The sequence below is a fragment of the Cervus elaphus genome, chromosome 32, assembly GCF_910594005.1.
Source record: "Cervus elaphus chromosome 32, mCerEla1.1, whole genome shotgun sequence".
NCBI lineage: Eukaryota > Metazoa > Chordata > Mammalia > Artiodactyla > Cervidae > Cervus > Cervus elaphus.
Genome location: NC_057846.1, coordinates 21,298,604 through 21,324,180, shown reverse-complemented (window position 1 = coordinate 21,324,180; position 25,577 = coordinate 21,298,604). Strand labels below are relative to the sequence as shown.

The 25,577-nt window shown below is 40.0% G+C and overlaps 1 protein-coding gene across 7 annotated transcripts in view; it reads right to left on the bottom strand.

The window, feature by feature from the left end:
- The window catches only part of TENM3 (teneurin transmembrane protein 3), a 614,750-nt gene that overhangs the window by 424,411 nt on the left and 164,762 nt on the right, over positions 1–25,577 (bottom strand). For all 7 annotated transcript variants that reach the window (XM_043893315.1, XM_043893317.1, XM_043893319.1 and 4 more), the window contains exon 2: positions 14,077–14,383. In XM_043893315.1, the coding sequence (XP_043749250.1) occupies positions 14,077–14,308 (232 nt within the window). In that variant the 5' untranslated portion in view covers positions 14,309–14,383. The remainder of the gene's footprint in view (positions 1–14,076; positions 14,384–25,577) is intronic.

Below are 25,577 nucleotides of genomic sequence, written 5' to 3'. Positions count from 1 at the left end.
AAGGCATGGCTCTAATCACATGCCACCAACTCTTCACTTTCTCCCTCAGCACAGTCCTGGATAGGTGAGTGTGTTAGAGATGAGTGTTAGTCGCCCAGTCATGCCTGGCTCTTTGCAACCCTGTGGACAATAGCCCACCAGGCTCCTCTGTCCCTGGGATTCTCCAGGCAAGAATACTGGACTGGGTTGCTGTTTTCTTCTCCAGGAGGTCTTCCAAACCCAAGGATCAAGCCTGAGTCTTCTGCATCGGCGGGTGGGTTCTTTACCTATTGGGCTACCAGGGAAGCCTGGATAGGTTGGGAATGCTATAATCTTAGTGACCAAAATGTCTTTATTCAGCAAAACACTGCGGCGGATTGGCAGCAGAGGTGTTTTTTAAGAGGACTGTGCTTGTGGCTCAGTGGGGACAATATGACAGTCCCAGGGTCAAATGAAATGGCTGAAGCAGGATGAAAGGAGAACGCAAACCCAAACTTCCCACATGCAACTACAGGTGTTTGAAATGTCCAGTTTTGGGTTTTGAGATTGAAGGCAAAAGGAGGAGAGGGTGGCAGAGGATGAGATGGTTGGAGAGCATCACCCATTCAGTGGAATGAACTTGGGGAAAGCCCAGGAGATAGTGAGGGGCAGGGAGGCCTGGGGTGCTACAGTCCATGTGGTCGCAAAGAGATGGACATGACTTAGCTCCTGGACAGCAACAACAACAATTTAAAAATTGTCGCTGCTTGGGTAAATTCTACATGCAGTGAAATACACAAATTTCAAATGGATACTTCAGTGAGTTTCAACAGATGTATCTACCATGAACCCAAACCAAACACTGCACATCTCCTTCGTGCCCACAGTATTCCTCCCTGCATCCCATACAGTCAATCCCCATCTTCACAGGCAACCACCGTTCTGATTTCTTTTTGCTACAGATGAGTTTGAGTTTTGTGTGTTCTTACTCTTAATATAAACAGAGTCATGCAGTATCTGCTCTGAATCCTTTCACTTAATGGAATATTTTTGAGGTTCTTCCTCACTGTTGCTTGTACCAGTAATTCATTTTTGGTATTACCAAGCTGTGTCCTATTACATGTGAAAGTAGCTCAGTCATGTCCAGTGCTGCAATACCATGGATTATATAGTCCAGGGAATTCTCCGGGCCAGAATATTGGAGTGGGTAACCGTTCCCTTCTCCAGGGGATCTTCCCAACCCAGGGATCGAACCCGGGTCTCCCACATTGCAGATGGATCCTTTACAGCTGAGCCACAAGGGAAGCCCTAGAATACTGGAGTGGGCAGCCCATCCCTCCTCCAGTGGATCTTCCCAACCCAGGAATCGAACTGGGGTCTCCTGCATTGCAGGCAGATTCTTTACTAGCTGATCTACCAGGAAGATCCATCTATTGCATAAATATACTACAATTTGTCACATAATTTCACTTGGTCATTCTAGTTTGGGCTCATTATGAATAAAGTCACTGTGAAAATAAAGTTTCATTTGTTTTATGTAAATACTTAGGAAATGAATTGTTGGGAAAAAGGGAAGATGTTATTAACTTTATGTAAGAAATTGCCAGTTTCTAAATAAATCTTGCCATTTAACATTTTACATTCCCATCAACAATGTATGAGAATTCATTTGTTCCACATCTTCACTGATATTTGGTGCTATGAATCTTTTTAATTTTAGCCATTCTAGTGGGTGAGTGGTAGTATTTCATTGTAGTTTTAATTTTCAGTTCCCTGATGGCTGAATGATGTTGAACACTTTTTCATGTGTTCATTAGACATTTGTGTATCATCTGCATAGTTTCTGTTACAAGAATTTTGTCCATTTTTAAATTGCACTACTAATCTTGTTACTGATTTATAGAAGCTCTTTATATATTCTAGATATGAGTCATTTGACATATACAACATATATAGGCATATATGTATGCATATGTCAATATACATATATATGTAATGGTACATCTATTTGTCACATGCATACATACATAAATATGCAAAACTATGTAAAATGCAGCTTGCCTTTTCATTTTCTGAAAGGTATTTTTTTCATAAGTAGAAGTTTTGATTTTGATGAAATCCAATTTTTTTTTCTTTTATGTTTTGTCCTTTTATGACCTCTCTAACCTATCTATGTTTACTTCAAGGTTTCAAGCACATTCAAGGCTTTTACTATGGTTTTCCTAGGATGGTTTGGTTTATTTATGAAAGCTAGAAGGTGAAAGAGTAGAGTAGATAAATGACAGGATTTGACTCTATTTCTTGCAAAACAGAAAGGATAAGGCTAGAGATCTCTTTAAGGAAATTGGAAACATCAAAGGAACATTTCTTCCAAAGATGGGCACAATAAAGGACAGAAATGGTAAAGAACCTGATAGATGCAGATGCCAAAGTGATCAAGAAGAGATGGGAAGGACGCACAGAAGAGCTGCACAGAAAGGTCTTAATGACCTGGATAACCTCGGTGGTGTGGTCTCTCACTCAGAGCCAGACATGGCAGAGGATGAAGTCAAGTGGGCCTTAGGAAGCACTGCTGACAGTAAAGCTGTGAGGTGATGGGATTCCATCAGAGCTATTTCAGATCCTAAAAGATGATGCTATTAAAGTGCTGCACTCAATATATTGACAAATTTGGAAAACTCAGAAGTGGCCACAGGACTGGAAAAGGTCAATCTTCATCCCAGTTCCCAAGAGGGGCAGTATTAAAGAATGTTCAAATCACAAGACAATTGCACTCATCTCCCATGCTAGTAAGTAAAATCCTCCAAGTTAGGCTTCACTATTACATGAACCAAGAAATTCCAGATGTTCAAATTGGATTTTAAAAAGCAGAGGAACCAGAGATCAAATGTCCAGCATTCTCTTGATCATAAATAAAGTAAGAGAATTCCAGAAAAACATCTATCTCTCTTTCATTGACTACGCTAAAGCCTCTGACTGTGTGAATCATAGCAAACTGTGGAAAACTCTAAAAGAGATGGGAATACCAGACCATCTTACCTGTCTCCTGAGAAACCTGTATGTGGGTCAAGAAGCAACAGTTAGAACCCTGAATGGAACAACTGACTGGTTAAGGATTGAGAAAGGAGTGCACCAGGGCTGTTTATTGTTGCCCTGTTTATTTAACTTATATGCAGAGCACATCATGTGAAATGCCAGGGTGGATGAGTTACAAGCTGTAATCAAGATTGCTGGGAGAAGTATCAACAACCTCAGATATGCAGATGATACCACTCTAGTGGCAGAAAGCAAAGAGGAACTAAAGAGCCTCATGATGAGGGTAAAGGAGGAGAGTGAAAAAGCTGGCTTAAAACTCAACATTAAAAAAAAAAAAACCACAACAGATCATGGCATCCTCTCCCTTCATTTCATGCAAATAGATGGGGAAAAGGTAGAAGCAGTGACAGATATCCTCTTCTTGAGCTCTAAAATCACTGTGGATGGTGACCACAGATGTGAAATTAGATGATGATTGCTTCTTGGAAGGAGAGCTGTGACACACCTAGACAGTGTGTTAAAAAGCAGAGACATCACTTTGCCAACAAAGACCCATGTAGTCAAGTCTATGGTCTTTCTAGTAGTCATCTACGGATGTGAGAGCTGGACAATAAAGAAGGCAGAGCACTGAAGAATCGATGCTTTCAAACTGTGGTGCTGGAGAAGACTCTTGAGAGTCCCTTGGAAAGCAAAGAGATCAAACCAGTCAATCTTAAAGGAAATCAACCCTGAATATTCCTTGAAAGGACTGATGCTAAAGCTGAAGCTCCAATACTTTGGCCACCTGATGCAAAGAGCTGACTCATTAATAAGACCGTGATGCTGGGAAAGATTGAAGACAGAAGGGGTGATAGAGGGTGAGATGGTTGGATCGCATCACCAACTCAATGGACAGGAACTTGGGCAAACTTTGGGAGATGCTGAGGAACAGGGAAGCTTGGTAACATGGGTTCGCAAAGAGTCAGACACAACTTGGTGACTGAATGACAACAATTTCTGGCTCTGGAACTCACCAGCTATTGACTGAGTGAGCATTTTTACAAGCCTAGATCTCTGTCTTCCTCATCTATAAAACAGACTTGGAGGATCTCAGAAATCTCCCAACCATAAGGTTACACAGAGGCAGAAAGAAGGCAACAGAGTGGACTATGAAACAAAGCTGAGAACAACAGTGTCATGAGTCCAAGAAGGAGGAAAAGGAAGAGTTAAACATTAGTAAACGTATGGGGGTATGTTTGTTACTAGCTCAGTCGTGTCCAACTCTTCATGACCCCACAGACCCCTGTAGCCCGCCAGGCTCCTCTGTCCATGGGATTCTCCAGGCAAGAATACTGGAGTGGGTTGCCATTTCCTTCTCCAAGGGATCTTCCTGACCCAGGGATTGAACCTGGGTCTCCAGCATTACAGGCAGATTCTTTACCATCTGGGCCACCAGGGAAACCCCCCAAAAAAGTATGGGTCACAGGGTATTAAAGTTTCCTTTAGCACCAGGAAATTTGGTTTATATTTCATCCCTAAACTAAATCAGAAACACCGTGCCATGCTCCTAGCATGCCTGGAATTCATCCTGAATTGAAAACCAACCATCAGGACAGAGTGAACATAAACAACAGCGTCTGCCTGTCTAGGAAGGTGCTTTTCCTCCCACTCCTGTGGGTCCAAGACAGGGATGATCTTTGCCTTTGATCTTTGATGATGTAAAACTGGCAGGTTTCCTTTCATAACTGAAAGGAAATACACTGAAATACAAACTCTAATTTCTTTTTTTTACTTTCTTCCTAAGCCAAAACTTCAGTTGTGCAGCAAGTTCTTGCTTTAGGAATCCATGTATGGCGTTTAGAAGTTGATAATGGATCAGTATATACTTTTCCATGAAAACAATATGGAGGAAGCCCAGATAAAACATGCAAGTGTATTAAGTCATCTGGATAGAAGAACACTCTAGTGTGTGACTTCAATGTACAAGCCTACCTTTTTGAAAAAAACAAAACAAAAAAAAACCCAATGTGTTCAGAATTCCAAATAGGAACACCTGTCACGACAGTTGCTTCTCCCATTCACTTTCTGCTTACCAAGCTGGGAGGAATGTCCTGAGCAAATCACCGGTGGTCACCTGGTTCATGAATGCTCAAGGATTGGGGCCAGGACACGAGCTGTGTGGGGGGAAGCGGGATGAGCTACTGCCCTTCTCAGACTAATAGGAAAACCGATGACCTCTTCATACGTTCACTGACCGCTTGAATTTGCTCTTCTGTGAATTGTCTGTTCAAGCCATTTCCCCTTGGGTGGTCTTTCTGTTTTCAATTTGCAAAGTTACTCTTCGTTTATTATATATATATGTGTGTATATACCTTTTATCTGTCACATGGATTAAAAACATATTTCCCAACATAATAATTTTGTTCATGGTATTTTATTTGTATTTATATTTTATATGCAATATTTTAAATAAAAAATAATCATATAAGGCTTTTCTTCTGGACTTTTTATTTCTATGAGAATGGTCTCCTCTATGCTCGGGATGTATACAAAGTCCCTGGGGCGGGCTGTATAGATTCACAACCACTTTTTCCTTGCCTGCCTCTGTTAAAGAAGCTGGAAGGCAAAAATAGTAAATGTTCCCTCTTCTCATGCAGCTAAGTGTAGCCAAGTATAACAGTTCTGAAAAAAGAGATGCAGGAAGATGTCTCTGGGGAGTAAAAAGAAATAGTCCAATGGAGAGAAGTGCTTCTCATCTTTGCTTTTATTCTATTTCAACAGGAATATGAAAATGCAGCAAACATCTGGGGATCCGTGGGACAAAGGCCACATGCTAAGGATGACTGAGCAAAAAAAAAAAAAGCAGAAATAATCTGGGTCCTCTATGGCATCTTTGAACCCTGGACAATCTACCTTTGGACTTCTTGCTTTGTTAGAAAATAATTCTGTTAGGAGTTTAAATCATTGTTTTTGGAGCTTTCTGCTACTAATGGATCAAGTAATTCCTACTGTATTCAGTCTCTCAAATGAACTTCTAGAATTCTTACTGCTTTATTTTTTACATTTGTCTTTAATCCATCTTAATTTATTTTTGAATATGCTGAAAGATATGGGTCCAATTTTATATTCTTCCAGATGGATAGCCAGTTGTGCCAGCACCATTTATCAAATTACACTGAATAGAAAAGCCATTTTTTGTTTTATGCTAAATTTCTCTATATACTAGGATCTATTTCTGAAATTTTAGTCTACTTCACTGATCAACTTGTTTTTATTTATGCCAGTATCTTATAGATGTGATTACATGGCTTCCTAGAATGTTTTTAAATGTATGGTAAGGGCATTTTGTTCTCACTTTTGAATATATTTTTGGCTATTTTTGACATTTATTTTTCCACACAAATTTTAAGATCACATTTTCACATTAAACATAAACCTTGACTTCTATGCATTTATTTTGGTAGCATTGATATTTTTATGATGTCTATCTTCCCATCTGAAAACACTGACTCTCTTTTCATTTAGTCAGATCTTGTTTTTATGTCTCACAATGATATTTATGGATCTGTTCTTATTAGGTCCCATACAACTCTTGTAAAATTTATTTCAAAGAACTTTATAGTGTTTGTTGACATTGTGGTAAGATAGTTTTTCTGACTTCCAAATTTAGCCAATGATTGTTTAATAAATATTTAGAAGTGGTATATAACATGCATCAGGCAATTATTCTATTATTAAGTAGTTTATATATATTAACTCATTTCATCCTCAATAAGCCATAGATTGAAAGCTAAAGCACAATCTGCACAGAAGAAAACTGAAGTACAGAGAAACTAAGTAATTCATTCAAGCAAGTTACTTGGCCAAAATTGGGTAACTTGCCATGCAATTAATGAATGGAAGGTGTGGGTATGAAACCTTTATCACCTAGATCCAGAATCTATGTTCCTAACTATTATGCTATATACACTACCAGTGGGGTCTATATATTTATCTTCTATTTACCCAAGTACCAATTTGCTTCAAATATTATTTAATGTTTTTTATTTCAAATGGTTTTTGCACATACAAAGTCAATCAACAAAAGTGCTAGTTTCAATGTTTCCCAAAATATATATTAATTGTTTCATTTTCTTTTCTTATACAATTGCTAAAAAGTCTAAACAGTTTTGCATAGTAATTGTGAGGGTAGATGAGCCTTTCTTGTGTTACTGACTTTAATGGAAATGGTCCTAGGATCTTACCTTTAAAATGCTGTTCAATTTTTTTGATAGATTATCTCATACAACTAACATATTTATGTGTTTTTCCTTCTTGTTTACTTAGTGAGCTTTATTTTAAGAAGGAATAGCTTTAAAAATTTTACCCCAAACCATTTCATCATCTAGTGATAAGATCATGCTTTTCTACATTGATTTATTAATCTAATTATGTTAATAGATTTCCTAACATTGAAAAAAATCCTTGCATCACCACCAAGGATTAGTAACCACTTGGTTATTAACCTAGTCCAGACTATTATCCTTTTACTCATTTCTAGATTCTTAGATACAAATATTTAGAATTTTTACGTACATATTGAGAAGCAATTTTGGTCTAGATAGCTTCTTTTTGTACTAAGTTAAGTTTTGTTATTAAGTTGTGTCAATGTCACAATATGAATTTGAGTGCGTTCCATCTTTCTTTTCTTTTTTTTTTTTTGGTGTTGAATAGCTTTCTGAACTTTGCACTTGCCTGTAGTTTGAAGATTACATAAAATTCAACTAGGAACCTAGCTGGTGAAAGTGAGTCCTTCAGTTCAATCCAACTCTCTGTGACCCCATGGACTGTAGCCAACTAGGCTCCTCTGGCCATGGAATTCTCCAGGCAAGAATACTAGAGTGGGTTGCCATTTCCTTCTCCAGGGGATCTTCCCTACCCAGGGATTGAACCCAGCTCTCCGGCATCGCAGGCAGACTCTTTACAGACTGAGCCACCAGGAAAGCCACAGGAAGCTCTCTGGTACTTTTTAATGATGTCCCTTTTAATCACCTTTCTAATTGCTTCTGAGATGATCAATTCTGACGAGTTTTCCCCCTGTTTTGAAATAACTTGGGGTCAATCATATTTTATTAAGAAAAAATAAATTTCTCTAGATTTAAAAATTGTGTTGTTCGGAGCTGATCCTTTTAGTTGTTACAATGTCTTCAGTATCTCTCCTTATTTTTGATCTTGTTAATCTGTAACCAGGACCATCAGATGCTTTCTGGTTTCTTTGCCTTTTAAAATAATCAACTTTTTGTTTGTCTCTAATTTATCATGATCATCTACTTCTTCCTATTTTCCTTTGGTTTCTTTGTTTTTTCCAGATATCTTACGTCTTTCTTAAGGTACGTAGTAAAGAAACATAGTAAGTTTCTATTTGCTGGTCTTTTTAGATCTGTTTCTGAAGAAGGCAAACTATAATATTCCACAATAAGTATGTTTTAATAAACTTCTTTCTCCCAAAAGCTTTTGCTTTGTAAATTTAGCTACTATGTTGTTTAATGTATGCATTTAAGAATGCCCATCCTCTTGTCTCTTATCTTTTACTTACTGGTCCTCTTTATCCTGTTTAGTATTTTTAATTGTCAATTCCACCTTTCCCGATATTAATACTGCCATTCCTACTTTATTTTTTTGTTTGTATTTACCTAATATCTCTATATATCTATCTCATCATTCTCAACCACTTTTTACCCTCTCAAGTCTGTTTTGTATAAGTACCAGTAACACTTATAAATTAGCTGGATAGTATCTGTCAAAATTCAGTGTATTTTCATTTCATGTAATATGTCATATATAAAGTTCCCTTTTTCCATCTTGTTTTATGGTTTTTCCTGATTTTACTCGTTTCTTCTTTTTCCTTGGAGCTGTTTTTGCTAAAGTGATCAGACTGCTATTATTTCCTTTTCCCCCTGCTAATTAGATAGTCTATTGTGCTTTTCTTCATTTCACTAATGACTATCTTCCCTTTCCTGACATTCATATTCAAATACTTATTTTTCATTATTACACGAATGCAAGATAGCATTCTTGCATGAACGCAAGAATGCAAATTATTCCCTCCACTAAAGCTCTATTCTGTAACTGTTCCTCCCCTCTCTCTTCGGATGGGATTTTTGGATCACTTAATTTCCCTACTAGTTTCTTCCAGCTACTGGATTTTGCTGATAGGGAAGGAGTTTTATTTCTAGTCTTTTTTTAAAGGTTTCCATTATAGTGGTTCTTGTACATTTCACATTTGTTCTATCATCATTTGGGACCTGAAAGAGGGGGACTCAGGATGGGCTATTGCCTTTCTCAGACTAATAGGAAAACTGATGACTTCTTCATATGTTCACTGACCACTTGAATTTGTCCTTCTGTGAATTGTCTCTTCAAGCCATTTCCCACTGGGTTGTCTTTCTGCTCTCTATCTGTTGAAATTGCTGCAGCCCCTTTGGAGCTTTCATCTGGCCCCACTAGCAAAGCACCTGCATCAGCTCTGACCATCAGGAGCTGAAGAAGGTTCTAGACCTCATCTGCGCCCATATCATTGCTCAGCCCAGGGGAGGTAAAGAGCTGGCTGGAGATGGGAGGATGAGGCACCATTCGAGCCAGGCTTATTCCAGAATCCTGGATGCATATTTACAGGGAGACTCACACTGCCCCTCTAATGTCCTTTTGTTTCACAGAAGAGCATTCTGTTTGGTCACGGAAGGGGCTAGCGTCTGGAATCTTGTATAAAAGATGGACTGGGACTCAGGATGCAACCCTCTAAGGAAGTGCAGCAGGAGGCTTCGGGGCTTGCAGGACCTACCTACTGGCCTTGGACCAGCCATGCTACGAGGTGAGCGGTCATCCATGGACATGACTTCTCACCTCGTGGGAGCCGGGGGCTGCTGGGCACCCTTGCTGATGATGAGCAGGAAGAGAAGGCAAATCCCGAAGCACCAGTGAGGAGACTGGAAAGTTTCCGGGACCAGAAGCGAGTGGTCAGGAAAGCATGTGAGCCACTCTCAGAAGTCAGAGAGTGTTGGTCTTTCCATCTACCTCCATCCTTCCCTTCCCTACACTGTAAGTGGATTCTCTATTTTGATTTCAGGTGTGGTACAAACACAGACATAATGCTGTCTGCTTTTTAGATGTAAGAACAGATAGCCTTTCTTCCCACTGACATTGTATAAAAGAAGAGTAAATGGTAGTCTTTTCATTTTAAAATCCTGAGATTCACAACCTCAACCCAGATGCCTGACTAACAGATAAACACTTTGGGTTAAGATTATCCTAGAGGTGTTTTTCTTTTTCCTTTTGTTTTTTCAGGCTTATAGTTCTGTGGAACAAAAGTGTTCCCATTTCCAGATGCCACCTCATTTCAAAATTCACCTTCAGGGCCAACATTCCTCGTTGGATTGATGAGCTTTCTTGTGTGGTCAAGAACATTACAGGCAATGTACATAGTGCTGAAAAGAAGATATTTTATCACTTCTCTAAAAACTGGGGATGATCTTATGCAGCTGTTTCATAAGAAATATGTCTCACATCTGATGGGATAAATTCCCTTCAACGATGAATCAAAGAAAATAGTATCCAAGATGCCAAAGAATCCACTATTAGCCAAACTCCAACACACCTACAGTGAGCTCCACAGCTCCTAAAAGGACAACTCTTTCCATCACCCAATAAACCACATGGAGAGATTTAAAAGGAGAGACAGAAAGAGGCCTGTGTAAGATCCAGTCAGATCACACATTACTGTGAAAAGGAAGCCATCCTCAGCTTTACAGTATCTAAATAGAACATATAACTTAAAATAGTCAGCTGCCAGTCAGTAAAGCTATAAAAATGATTAAAACCAAGTTTGAGAATTGACCATAAAATTGGTTGATAAAAATAAGGAAATCTTATTTGTTTTTTTTACAGTTGATTAAAATTATTGTATTTCTAGTTTTGATTTTTCTATGTCATTGAATTAATGGGTTGTTGTTGTTTAGTCGCTAAGTCGTATCTGACTCTGTGTGATCCCATAGGCTGTAGCCCACCAGTCTCCTCTGTCCATGGATTTCCCAGGCAAGAATGCTGGAGCGAGTTGCCATTTCCTTCTCTAGGGGTTCTTCCCAACCCAGGGATCGAACCTGCATCTCCTGCATTGGCAAGATGAATTCTTTACCACTGAGCCTCTGCGGGTGGAGGTGGGTTCTCTCTTTATCCCTTCCTCCAGCTGAAGGCACATTTCCCCATGTCATTCAAAGAAGTGGGTTTGGACTGACAAGGTGTTTTAAAATTCCATGGACAAGCTCAATTAGCATAGTTCTTTGGAAGGGATTCAATGATCTTTGGCTACTATTAATATTTTTAATCTTTCATTTTTATTATGTGTATGATGTCAAGAGCTGTGGCAGGAAGCACATTTTGTCAATTAAATAATTAATCCCACAGCATAATAGTCAGGGAGGAAAAACTGACATTTGTCAGGTTCAAAGAAAATGAAAGCTGGGAAGGAGGTTTCATTACTCTTGCTCAGGAAACACATAATCTGAGAGCAGATTTGACTTGTTCCTTTCCTCATCTACCGCTCCTGCTACAAACATTCCCTGTATCAAACCACAGGAAAGAAAAAGCATTTGCAATAGTTCTCCCCCCATCCTTATCCACCCAATCACAAAATCACATTAGTTTTCTTTTTTACATGTGTCTTCAGTCTCCTCCTTTTAGTACCATCAAAATTGGCTAAAATTGACTCCACAAAACTGTAGGGCAAGGATGACACTAAATTGTCTGCTTTCTGCTTTGGCAAATGCACACAGGTTAGAAGCCTGAGCACTGGAGGTAGACGGCCCCGGGTTCAAGTCGCTGCGGGGCCCTCACAGACCATGGGATCTCAGGCTCCAGGCTTGCCTGTCTCAACTTGAGAAAGGATCCTGCTCTCAGGCCGCTGCTCCCAAGGCGCTGGGAGACTCCAGTGACGGCGCACACACCTCCCAGCACACAGGCAGCATCGAGGTAAGGAGTCAGCACGCCTCGGCTATGAAGAGCGGTGCATCCGTTTACGTCTTTAATACGATCTGGTTTATGAACAGGCGGAGTGCGCTGTAGCCCAGCACGCGCTGCACTTTCGCTTTTCCTTTCTCTTCTGCTCCTAAGCCTCCTCTCATTGCTCCTACTTCAGTCTCTCCTGACAGGAGGCCTCTGTCGGCTTGCCTGGCGCTCTGTCTCTTTCCTCCGGCCCCTTCCCGCTCTAGTCCTTGGCTGGCCGGGCGCCGGGTAATAGGACTGCCTGGTCCGCTAAGTCTAAGGTTCCGGGGTTTCCACAGATGGTCTCACCATGTCATCAACAACAGTCTGCACTGGATTAATGCTGCCTGGGAGGTGAAATTAACCTGTTAAGCATCCTTGTTTGTGCCAAAACTAAACGGTTGCTTGGGGTGGGGATGTGTTTCCTGGGTGCATCATGCCACATGTGAAACTTTTTTCTCTAATAGTGTTCCACAAGGTATTTTTTTCCCAATAGGTCACTAAACAGTTATTTTTGTTATAAAAGGCAAGACTTCACCAGGTTCCCATTGCCTGTATGTCTACAATATCTATTTTTGCAATTGGTGAAAAATATACCCTGATAATCTACAGCTGTTGTATAGACAACATGAAACAAAACATTGGGTTTAGAATGATCACCCGTTGGACAATGGGCTCAAGACCCTTAATTTAGCAAGAGTAGCTATCTCAAATATGTGTTCCGTATTTCCCTTAAATACTGGATTAAAACTGTTAAGCAATTTTGTCCCCTTTCATGTAATTTGATATGTGTAATTAGTAAGGCAGGTGGAGGGAAAAAAACTTAGTAAGTCAGTAAGTGGGGCGGGGGGGGGGAATTCTCCCTTTGGTAAATCAGATGAGTCTTCTTGACATAAACTGGTTTTAGGTGAGGGAACATTATTTCAATCTAGTTAGGACGGCTCTTTCTACAATGCAGAGAAGAAAAAAAAAATGTGGAAAATTTTCAAATTTTTGACTGATTTGTTGCATTATTACTTTTTCTGAAATTTGTTCCTGCTCAGGATCAAACTGAGTCACACCTTCTGTAAGGTGACTGGAAAAGAATGAATATATTCTTTAAGTTTATTTTTCCTCATTTCTTGATGCAATTTGCTAAGTGAGGCTAAGCTATGGGTAAATGCACAATGCAGGAGAAAGGAGATTTTATTAGCAGTAACGTTGCACACATCTCAGGACTATGTTAGAAGAAACAAAATGTCTCTATGTACGTTTCCTGGGCTCAGATGGTAAAGAACCTGCCTGCAGTGCAGGAGACCCGGATTTGTTCCATGGGTCAGGAAGAGTTCCCTGTTCGGAAATGGCAGCCCACCCCAGTATCCTTGCCTGGAGAATTCCATGGGCAGAGGAGCCTGGTGGGCTACAGTCCATGGGGTCCAACAGAGTCAGCAACTGAGCAACTAACACTTATGCTAACTTTAAAGAAGCTACTGTCTTTAATGGGTGGACATCAGAAGGGTTAGGAGTGTGAGGTCAAGTTACAGCAGTCACCGTGTCACTGGTTGAACATGCAGGCCGAAAACAAGAGTGTAAAAATGTTCAACAAATAAATGTGAATGATCAAACCATAACAGGTTATATTATGGGAAACTAGGGTGTTTTAACCTGAATGCCCTAGATGGCCTTTGAGGGAGAAAATGGAACTCTTCTGAAGCAGGTTCTCCTATAAACAGTCAGAAACAGCTGGGCTGGACGGATCAGGAGATGATGCAGAGGAAGAATAAAGATGGGTTTCCTCACTGACAGTTCTGATCTCCTTACACCAACTCTAATTAGAAAAACACTGTGAGCATCTTCCTGAGCATGGAAGGGGGCCCAGAGAGTTTAAGCTCCAACACTGTGTGCAAGAAGGACTTGTGTCTGGGGCTCCATATGCCCATGGGTGGCTTTCCACCTCTTATGCGGAAGACTGTGGGATCACCTGATATCTCAAAGTCTGAATCAGAGGCTAGAACATCAATCTAAGAAGATAATCATGGCATCCTGACACCGGCAAGTTAGCGCGAACTGAGCGTGCCCGCCGTGTCCCTGGGACGAGGACCTACCTACCTTGTCTGGAGAACTCATCCGCTTCCCTGTGAACCAAATCCTTCACTCTGTTTCCGTAAAGCAGCCGCGAGGAATCGTGATCAAAGGCTTTCAGGGTTTCGCTGGAGCTGTAAGACTTCTGCGTGGGAACCCGGCACTCCTCGTTGTCCGCCGAGGAGTTGGTGTAGCGCCGCTCCTTCTCCCGGCGGTTCTTGGTCAGGGAGCAGTAGGGCCGCCGTTCCTTCACATCCATACTTCATTCCTTCCCGGGGCACATCAGTCCTGGCTGTGGCCGGGTCGGCTCAGGGGTCCATCCTCAGTGGTCTGCCTGTGGAGATAAAAGGTTGCCATGATGTCAGCATCAGTTCAGTTCAGTGGCTCAGTCGTATCCGACTCTTTGCGACCCCATGGACTGCAGCACGCCAGGCTTCCCTGTCCATCACCAACTCCCGGAGCTTGCTCAAACTCATGTCCGTTGAGTTGGTGATGCCATCCAACCATCTCATCCTCTGTCAGCATTACGTTCATCTAAAAACCGACAGGCCTCCTTAACCTGGAGAACTATGGGAGGGAAGGGTGTTATTGCATATGGTGGAAACTCACTTTCCCCAAGAAATGAACACTGGTGAAATCAGCTTAAGGTATCCTGTCTCATCAGCAGGTGAGGCGCACCTTCTGGTAATGAGTGTAATGAGTCCTTGTTGAAGCTACTAGATCAAATCTTTAACGATGATCTAGTTGCTAAGTCATATCTGACTCTTGCGACCCCATGGACTATAGCCCACCAGGCTCCTCTGCCCATGGGATTCTCCAGGCAAGAATACTGGAGTGGGTTGCCATTTCCTTCTCCATCACCTTAATACACACACACACACACACAAAATAAGCTCAAGCTCAAATCTTGGTCCAGAAGCTAGCTAAAAACTGGCCTCAATGTTTTCTGAATTTTCCACAATGGAAAAGTTTTCTCCTGCTGCATTTTCTTTATTCACGAAAAAATTTTCTTTCTTTTTCTTAAAAAAAAAAAAAAATACTACTTTTATTTCTTTAATCTTTTTTTAAAGAGCAAGAGAAAATTGGGAGCTTCTTAGAAGTGAAACTTTGTTAAGTGCACCAAACATTTATTTTATTACTTTTTTAACAAAGACATTTCGTTCAGAGGGCACAGGTATCATGTTTTCAGGACCTAAATGTCTTGACTGGTGGCAAAAGTGGATCCTTCTCTCCTAATTCCTCTCCTTCAAAAGCATTTTCCTCTTGAGAAAATGAATTGAAGCAGCACTATCTTGATATTTAAGGCAATTTGAGTAGCTAATTTGATGGGGTAGTTTCTTGCAAGGGCCAGTAGCAAGAATGAGTGAGAAGAAGCAGGGTGAATAGTGTTTCTTTGCCTACCTACTCTTTTTCTTACATTTCCTGACAGGGGTTAGGGTGGGCAGAAAAGCCTCTATCCCTGAAGATGCGAGCCCAGGAGAGGGAGTGACCCAGGGCTGATCCACATTTTAATTGGTCCTCTTTTGTCTTTATTCTTTCTCATTTTGTCTCTCCTTCTAATCTGAAGGCCCCCAAAGGTCTTGTCTTCAGCTCTCGTGCCTTTCCCTACCCCCACTCCTTTCCTAAACTTGACTTGGCTAGTTCCATAATCAACTTGAAACAATTGATTCCCAGTGGCCCCCGGTTTTTCTCTGAGGTTCCACGTCCTTAGTGCTGGGACCGATAGATAGCTACTTTCTTCCACTTACAAAGCCCTTCTTCCAAGGAGTCTCTCTCTGTCTCTTCAACCTCAGCCGTCAGGATGTACATTACCCTGCTCTTTCTTGTGCTTCCAACGTGGAGTCTCATAGCTGACTCTGATTCGCTGACAGTGGCTCAGCTGACATCTGTGCTGACTGTCAACAAGTCTTGATTCCTTCTGAGCAAAATTACAACTCCTAATACTTTTCACTTTCTCACTGCTGCCTTCTATCCAGTGATGAGGAAATGGGGAAAACTCTGAGTTGGAATGACCCGAGTTCCAGAGCCTCTGTGTGAAAAATTTGGATATTCCTCCTGCCATCTAGCCAACTGAACTAAATCCTACCCCTCCCACACTGACAGCTACCCCACATGGGGTTTCATATGTCTCTGCTATGAGTTGAGCTGGGCACTTAAAAGCAGTTGCTAATATTTTAGCTTGGTTGTTGAAATGTATCTTGACATCCCTACCTTTGTCTTCTTTTTGATGGATCCTATTTTAAAAAGATGAATCTTTTTCACTGACCCCTGCTGATTTATTACTCAATTTTTCTCTTTACCAATCCTTCCAATAGCTTTTAATAGAAATTGGATTTCCCTTAATGTAGCTTTCCTTTCTATTTAAGACAATAAATAATTTCAAGGTATGGTGACAGGAGTATTTTTATACAATAGGATTAAAACAGCAACCCACCAACTCACTGTTGTTATTCCAACAAACAAAAGTTACTTTAGATAAATATTTATTGAATGACTAATATGCTGAGAACACACCACTGAATCAAACAATGTCCCTGCCCTCAGGGAACACATGCATAGTGAGGGAAACAGATACATTTTTTGTAATGCAGTGAATAAATATCCCTGAGTTAAAGGAAAATCTTGTTTCCAAAACAGTCTTGCTCTCTTTGGAGGAAAGGTTTATGTAAACTCTCATAACTGTACAATCATCAAAAAGCATTTCATTGACCAGAAAAAATTGTGACTTAAGCATCTTTGGTAACAGAATTTTGGGATTTGAAGTCATTATAAAGGTTCCATCTCGCCCCTTTCGGTCCTGGAAGGGATCCCCCTTCGTGCAACAAAACCTGAGGGTTTTTATGCTTGGTTGACACGCCGTGGGCGGTCCTGGAAGGGTAAGTTTTGTCAAGGAGGAGCCAAGATGGCGGAGAAGTAGGACGGGGAGACCACTTTCTCTCCTACAAATTCATCGAAAGAATAACTGAACGCAGAGCAAACTTCACAGAACAACTTCTGATCGCTAGCTGAGGTCATCAGGCGCCCAGAAAAGCAACCCATTGTCTTCGAAAGGAGATTTTTACGATTTTTTTAATTAGGGGAAAAAAAAAAAAATTTTTTTTTTCTTTTTTTTTCTTTTTTCTTCTTTTTTTTTTTCTTTTTCTTTCCTTTTTCTCTTCTACTTTCTATTTTTCTTTTCCTCTTATTTCTTTTAAAGTCCTCTAGTACTCCTCTACTACTCCTTAATTTTCATTTTCAACACACTATAACCTTACAAAAAAAAAAAAAAAGAAGAGAAGCCCTATTTTTAAACCGAAGATTATTCTCTCCCAATCTTGACTCTCTGTTTTCTACCTCAGAACACCTCTATTTCCTCCTTTCCCCTTCTCTTCCCAATCCAATTCTGTGAATCTTTGTAGGTGACTGGGCTACGGAGAACACTCTGGGAACAGACAGCTGCGTAGATCTGTCTCTCTCCTCTTGAGTCCCCCTTTTCCTCCTCCTGCTCATCTCTATCTCCCTCCTCCCTCTCCTCTTCTTCATGTAACTCTGTGAACCTCTCTGGGTATGCCTAACAGGGGAGAATCTTTTTGCCATTAACCTAGAAGTTTTCTTATCAGTGCTGTATAGCTGGAGAAGTCCTGAGACTACAGGAAGAATAAAACTGAAATCCAGAGGCAGGAGACTTAAGCCCAAAACCTGAGAACACCAGAAAACTCCTGACTATATGGAACTTTAAGTAATAAGTGACTGTCCAAAAGCCTCCATACCTACACTGAAACCAACCACTACCCAAGAGCCAATAAGTTATAGAGCAAGACATACCACGCAAATTCTCCAGCAACGCAGGAACATAGCCCTGAACGTCAACATACAGGCTGCCCAAGGTCACACCTAACACATAGACCCATCTCAAAACTCATTACTGGGCACTCCATTGCTCTCCAAAGAGAAGAAATCAAGTTCCACGCACCAGAACACTGACGCAAGCTTCCCTAACCAGGAAATCTTGACAAGCCAATCGTCTAACCCCACCCACTGGGTAAATCTTCCACAATAAAAAGGAACCACAGACCTCCAGAATACAGAAAGCCCACTCCAGACACAGCAATCTAAACAAGATGAAAAGGCAGAGAAATACCCAACAGGTAAAGAAACATGAAAAATGCCCACCAAGTCAAACAAAAGAGGAGGAGATACGGAATCTACCTGAAAAAGAATTTAGAATAATGATAATAAAAATGATCCAAAATCTTGAAAACAAAATGGAGTTACAGATAAATAGCCTGGAAACAAAAATTGAAAAGATACAAGAAATGTTTAATAAAGACCTAGAAGAAATAAAAAAGACTCAATTAAAAATGAATAATGCAATGAATGAGATCAAAAACACTTTGGAGGGAACCAAGAGTAGAATAACGGAGGCAGAAGATAGGATAAGTGAGGTAGAAGATAAAATGGTGGAAATAAATGAAGCAGAGAGGAAAAAAGAAAAAAGGATCAAAAGAAATGAGGACAACCTCAGGGACCTCTGGGACAATGTGAAACGCCCCAACATTCGAATCATAGGAGTCCCAGAAGAAGAAGACAAAAAGAAAGGCCATGAGAAAATACTCGAGGAGATAATAGCTGAAAACTTCCCTAAAATGGGGAAGAAAATAGCCACCCAAGTCCAAGAAACCCAGAGAGTCCCAAACAGGATAAACCCAAGGCGAAAACCCCAAGACACATATTAATCAAATTAACAAAGATCAAACACAAAGAACAAATATTAAAAGCAGCAAGGGAGAAACAACAAATAACACACAAAGGGATTCCCATAAGGATAACAGCTGATCTATCAATAGAAACCCTCCAGGCCAGAAGGGAATGGCAGGACGTACTGAAAGTAATGAAAGAGAATAACCTACAACCTAGATTACTGTATCCAGCAAGGATCTCATTCAGATATGAAGGAGAATTTAAAAGCTTTACAGATAAGCAAAAGCTGAGAGAATTCAGCACCACCAAACCAGCTCTTCAACAAATGCTAAAGGATCTTCTCTAGACAGGAAATGCAGAAAGGTTGTATAAATGTGAACCCAAAACAACAAAGTAAATGGCAACGGGACCACACCTATCAATAATTACCCTAAATGTAAATGGGTTGAATGCCCCAACCAAAAGACAAAGATTGGCTGAATGGATACAAAAACAAGACCCCTATATATGCTGTCTACAAGAGACCCACCTCAAAACAAGAGACACATACAGACTGAAAGTGAAGGGCTGGAAAAAAATATTTCATGCAAACGGAGACCAAAAGAAAGCAGGAGTCGCAATACTCATATCAGATAAAATAGACTTTCAAATAAAGGATGTGAAAAGAGACAAAGAAGGACACTACATAATGATCAAAGGATCAATCCAAGAAGAAGATATAACAATTATAAATATATATGCACCCAACATAGGAGCACCGCAATATGTATGGCAAACACTAATGAGTATGAAAGAGGAAATTAATAGTAACACAATAATAGTGGGAGACTTTAATACCCCACTCACAACTATGGATAGATCAACTAAACAGAAAATTAACAAGGAAACACAAACCTTAAATGACACAATGGACCAGCTAGACCTAATTGATATCTATAGGACATTTCACCCCAAAACAATCAACTTCACCTTTTTCTCAAGTGCACACGGAACCTTCTCCAGAATAGATCACATCCTGGGCCATAAATCTGGTCTCGGAAAATTCAAAAAAATTGAAATCATTCCAGTCATCTTTTCTGACCACAGTGCAGTAAGATTAGATCTCAATTACAGGAAAAAAATTGTTAAAACTTCAAACATATGGAGGCTAAATAACACGCTTCTGAATAACCAACAAATCATAGAAGAAATCAAAATATGTATAGAAATGAATGAAAATGAAAACACAACAACCCAAAACCTATGGGACACTGTAAAAGCAGTGCTTAGGGGAAGGTTCATAGCATTACAGGCTTATATCAAGAAACAAGAAAAAAACCAAATAAATAGCCTAACTCTACACCTAAAGCAATTAGAGAAGGAAGAAATGAAGAACCCCAGGGTTAGCAGAAGGAAAGAAATCTTAAAAATCAGGGCAGAAATAAATGCAAAAGAAACTAAAGAGACCATAGCAAAAATCAACAAAGCTAAAAGCTGGTTTTTTGAAAAAATAAACAAAATTGACAAACCATTAGCAAGACTCATTAAGAAGCAAAGAGAGAAGAACCAAATTAACAAAATTAGAAATGAAAATGGAGAGATCACAACAGACAACACTGAAATACAAAGGATCATAAGAGACTACTACCAGCAGCTCTATGCCAATAAAATGGACAACTTGGATGAAATGGACAAATTCTTAGAAAAGTATAACCTTCCAAAACTGCACCAGGAAGAAATAGAAGATCTTAACAGACCCATCACAAGCAAGGAAATCGAAACTGTCATCAAAAATCTTCCAGCAAACAAAAGCCCAGGACCAGATGGCTTCACAGCTGAATTCTACCAAAAATTTAGAGAAGAGCTAACACCTATCTTACTCAAACTCTTCCAGAAAGTTGCAGATGAAGGTAAGCTTCCAAACTCATTCTATGAGGCCACCATCACCCTTATTCCAAAACCAGACAAAGATGCCACAAAAAAAGAAAACTACAGACCAATATCACTGATGAACATAGATGCAAAAATCCTTAACAAAATTCTAGCAAACAGAATCCAACAACATATTAAAAAAATCATACACCACGACCAAGTGGGCTTTATCCCAGGAATGCAAGGATTCTTTAATATCCGCAAATCAATCAATGTAATACACCACATTGACAGATTGAAAGATAAAAACCATATGATTATCTCAATAGATGCAGAGAAAGCCTTTGACAAAATTCAACACTCATTTATGATTAAAACTCTCCAAAAAGCAGGAATAGAAGGAACATACCTCAACATAATAAAAGCTATATATGACAAACCCACAGCAAGCATCACCCTCAATGGTGAAAAATTGAAAGCATTTCCCCTGAAATCAGGAACAAGACAAGGGTGCCCACTCTCACCACTACTGTTCAACATAGTGTTGGAAGTTTTGGCCACAGCAATCAGAGCAGAAAAAGAAGTAAAAGGAATCCAGATAGGAAAAGAAGAAGTGAAACTCTCACTGTTTGCAGATGACATGATCCTCTACATAGAAAACCCTAAAGACTCTACCAGAAAATTACTAGAACTAATCAATGAATATAGTAAAGTTGCAGGATATAAAATTAACACACAGAAATCCCTTGCATTCCTATATACTAACAATGAAAAAACAGAAAGAGAAATTAAGGAAACAATACCATTCACCATTGCAACAAAAAGAATAAAATACTTAGGAGTATATCTACCTAAAGAAACAAAAGACCTATACATAGAAAACTATAAAACACTGATGAAAGAAATCAAAGAGGACACAAACAGATGGAGAAACATACCGTGTTCATGGATTGGAAGAATCAATATTGTCAAAATGGCTATTCTACCCAAAGCAGTCTATAGATTCAATGCAATCCCTATCAAGCTACCAATGGTATTTTTCACAGAACTAGACCAAAGAATTTCACAATTTGTATGGAAATACAAAAAACCTCGAATAGCCAAAGTAATCCTGAGAAAGAAGAATGGAACTGGAGGAATCAACCTGCCTGACTTCAGACTCTACTACAAAGCCAGTCATCAAGACAGTATGGTACTGGCACAAAGACAGAAATATAGATCAATGGAACAGAATAGAAAGCCCAGAGATAAATCCACGAACCTATGGACACCTTATCTTTGACAAAGGAGGCAAGGATATACAATGGAAAAAAGACAACCTCTTTAACAAGTGGTGCTGGGAAAACTGGTCAACCACTTGTAAAAGAATGAAACTAGAACACTTTCTAACACCATACACAAAAATAAACTCAAAATGGATTAAAGATCTAAATGTAAGACCAGAAACTATAAAACTCCTAGAGGAGAACATAGGCAAAACACTCTCCGACATAAATCACAGCAAGATCCTCTATGACCCACCTCCCAGAATATTGGAAATAAAAGCAAAACTAAACAAATGGGACCTAATGAAACTTAAAGGCTTTTGCACTACAAAGGAAACTATAAGTAAGGTGAAAAGACAGCCCTCAGATTGGGAGAAAATAATAGCAAATGAAGAAACAGACAAAGGATTAATCTCAAAAATATACAAGCAACTCCTGAAGCTCAATTCCAGAAAAATAAATGATCCAATTCAAAAATGGGCCAAAGAACTAAACAGACATTTCTCCAAAGAAGACATACAGATGGCTAACAAACACATGAAAAGATGCTCAACATCACTCATTATTAGAGAAATGCAAATCAAAACCACAATGAGGTACCATTACATGCCAGTCAGGATGGCTGCTATCCAAAAGTCTACAAGCAATAAATGCTGGAGAGGGTGTGGAGAAAAGGGAACCCTCTTACACTGTTGGTGGGAATGCAAGCTAGTACAGCCGCTATGGAAAACAGTGTGGAGATTTCTTAAAAAACTGGAAATAGACCTGCCATATGACCCAGCAATCCCACTTCTGGGCATACACACTGAGGAAACCAGATCTGAAAGAGACACGTGCACCCCAATGTTCATTGCAGCAATGTTTATAATAGCCAGGACATGGAAGCAACCTAGATGCCCATCAGCAGATGAATGGATAAGGAAGCTGTGGTACATATACACCATGGAATATTACTCAGCCATTAAAAAGAATTCATTTGAACCAGTCCTAATGAGATGGATGAAACTGGAGCCCCTTATACAGAGCAAAGTAAGCCAGAAAGATAAAGAACATTACAGCATACTAACACATATATATGGAATTTAGAAAGATGGTAACGATAACCCTATATGCAAAACAGAAAAAGAGACACAGAAATACAGAACAGACTATTGAACTCTGTGGGAGAAGGTGAGGGTGGGATATTTCAAAAGAACAGCATGTATGCTATCTATGGTGAAACAGATCCCCAGCCCAGGTGGGATGCATGAGACAAGTGCTCGGGCCTGGTGCACTGGGAAGACCCAGAGGAATCGGGTGGAGAGGGAGGTGGGAGGGGGAATCGGGATGGGGAATACGTGTAAATCTATGGCTGATTCATATCAATGTATGACAAAACCCACTGAAATGTTGTGAAGTAATTAGCCTCCAACTAATAAAAAATTAAAAAAAAAAAAAAGGTTCCATCTCTTGCCCTAAATTGACAACTTTTCAAAAATAAGTATTGCAATATATAGGACTTCCCATGTAGTGCAGTGCTAAAGAATATGCCTGCCAATGCAGGAGATGCGGGTTTGACCCTGGGGTTAGGAAGATCTCCTGGAGTAGGAAATGACAACCCACTCCAATAATCTTGCTGGAGAATTCCATGGACAGAGGAATCTGGTGGGCTACAGTCCGTGGAGTCACAAAGGGTAAGCACAACTGAGCGACTGAGCATGCATACACGTTGCTATTTATACAAATATATATGCATTTTTATACTTTAAAAATAAGCTGACTAATCAACAAAGGTCTGTCTAGTCAAGGCTATGGTTTTTCCAGTGGTCATGTATGGATGTGAGAGTTGGACTGTGAAGAAAGCTGAGCACCGAAGAATTGATGCCTTTGGACTGTGGTGTTGGAGAAGACTTTTGAGAGTCCCTTGGACTGCAAGGAGATCCAACCAGTCCATCCTAAAGGAGATCAGTCCTGGGTGTTCATTGGAAGGACTGATGCTGAAGCTGAAACTCCAATACTTTGGCCACCTCATGCGAAGAGTTGACTCATTGGAAAAGACCCTGATGCTGGGAGGGACTGGGGGCAGGAGGAGAAGGGGATGACAGAGGATGAGATGGCTGAATGGCATCACCGACTCGATGAACATGAGTTTGGGTAAACTCCGCGAGTTGGTGATGGACAGGGAGGCCTAGCGTGCTGCGATTCATGGGGTCGTAAAGAGTCAGACACGACTGAGCAACTGAACGGAACTGAACTGAATGTCAGGGAAAACTAGTTTCTTTCTCTGCTGCAGTTTTGTTTCAATTAGACAAGGCATTGGAAAACTAGTCCCTTGACTAAATCTGACCCATGACCTGCTTTTGTAAATACAGTTTTACTGGAATGGAGCACATATGTTTGTTTATGTATTTTCCTGGACTGTGTTCCTGCTGCAAAGACAGAATTGAGTGGTTACAACAGAGACTGTAGTGAATTAAATTGTGGTTTCCCAAAATATATGCTCAAGTCCTAACCCCTGGTACCCGTGAATGCGACCTTACCTAGAAATATAGTCTATATATTAATAGTTATAATAGAGTTAGAATGAGGTCATACTAAATTCGCATGGGCTTCAACTTCAATGACTGGTTTCTTTATACAGAGAGAAGAGGGGCATTTGGATACAAAGAATTACAAACAAAGGAGAAAAGAGGCCAGGTGAGGATGGAGGCAGAGATTGAAACAAGCCTAGTGATGCCAAGTGCTGCCAGCAACCAGCAGAAGCTGGACAGATGCATGGAACAGATTCTCCCTAGAACCTCAGAGGGAGCACGGCCCTTCTAACACCTTAATTCCATACTTCTTGCCTCCAGAATAAAAAGAATGAATTTCTGTTGGTTTAAGCCACCAGATTTGGGATATTTTGTTACTGGAACCCTACGAAACTAACACAGAGATCTGATGACCCCATAAAGTCTAAAGTATTTGCTGTCTGGCCGTTTATAGAGAAAAATTGCCAATGTCTAAGTTAGACCATACATGTTTCCAATCTATCTTTTTCTTTGTCCCTTTGGATCTTTGAATGTAAAAGTTTTTCTTTACTATAGAGTCCATGATACAATTTTTTTTTCAGTCTCCCAAATCAGATAAATAAAAAATTGGCAAGTTCTTTAAAGCAGTAATATGAACAGTTATCGACAGTGGCAAAGATGCATCCTTGTAGCAATGCTACCCATGTTATAAATCAATTCTAATTAAACATTAATAAATTAGTACTAGATAATTTTAGGTATTCTTGAGTTTTATAGGATATCTCCAGCACTAAATATCTGACTTTTCTCTATTTGTGAAGCAATTCTAACGTGTCATGGAAAATCAAGATAGAGTATTCAAATACACATCAAAGACAAAGACATTTCGAGCTTAGGGATTCCAAGCAATAAAAAATCCTTAGCATCTCGGTTTCCAGTGTTGCAAATGGCTCAGACTCTTCAAGGATTTAATTTACACTGTAACGTTTGCAACTACTGATACGCTTCTGATGGAAGTCAGTGAGTTCAATAAAACTTCAAAAGGCAGTTTTCTGCATTATCTCCAGCACTCAAAGCTGAAGATGAGAAGGTTAAAAAAATGCCACTGCTTAAGTGGCGCTAAATTGTTAAAGCACTTTGATGGCGATTGCACAGTCCTACCCAAGGAATAGGGGTGCCGTGAGCATGTTCAGCATACAGAGGTTAATGGACAGGACCTTTGCTTCATCAGTGGGTGGGAGCT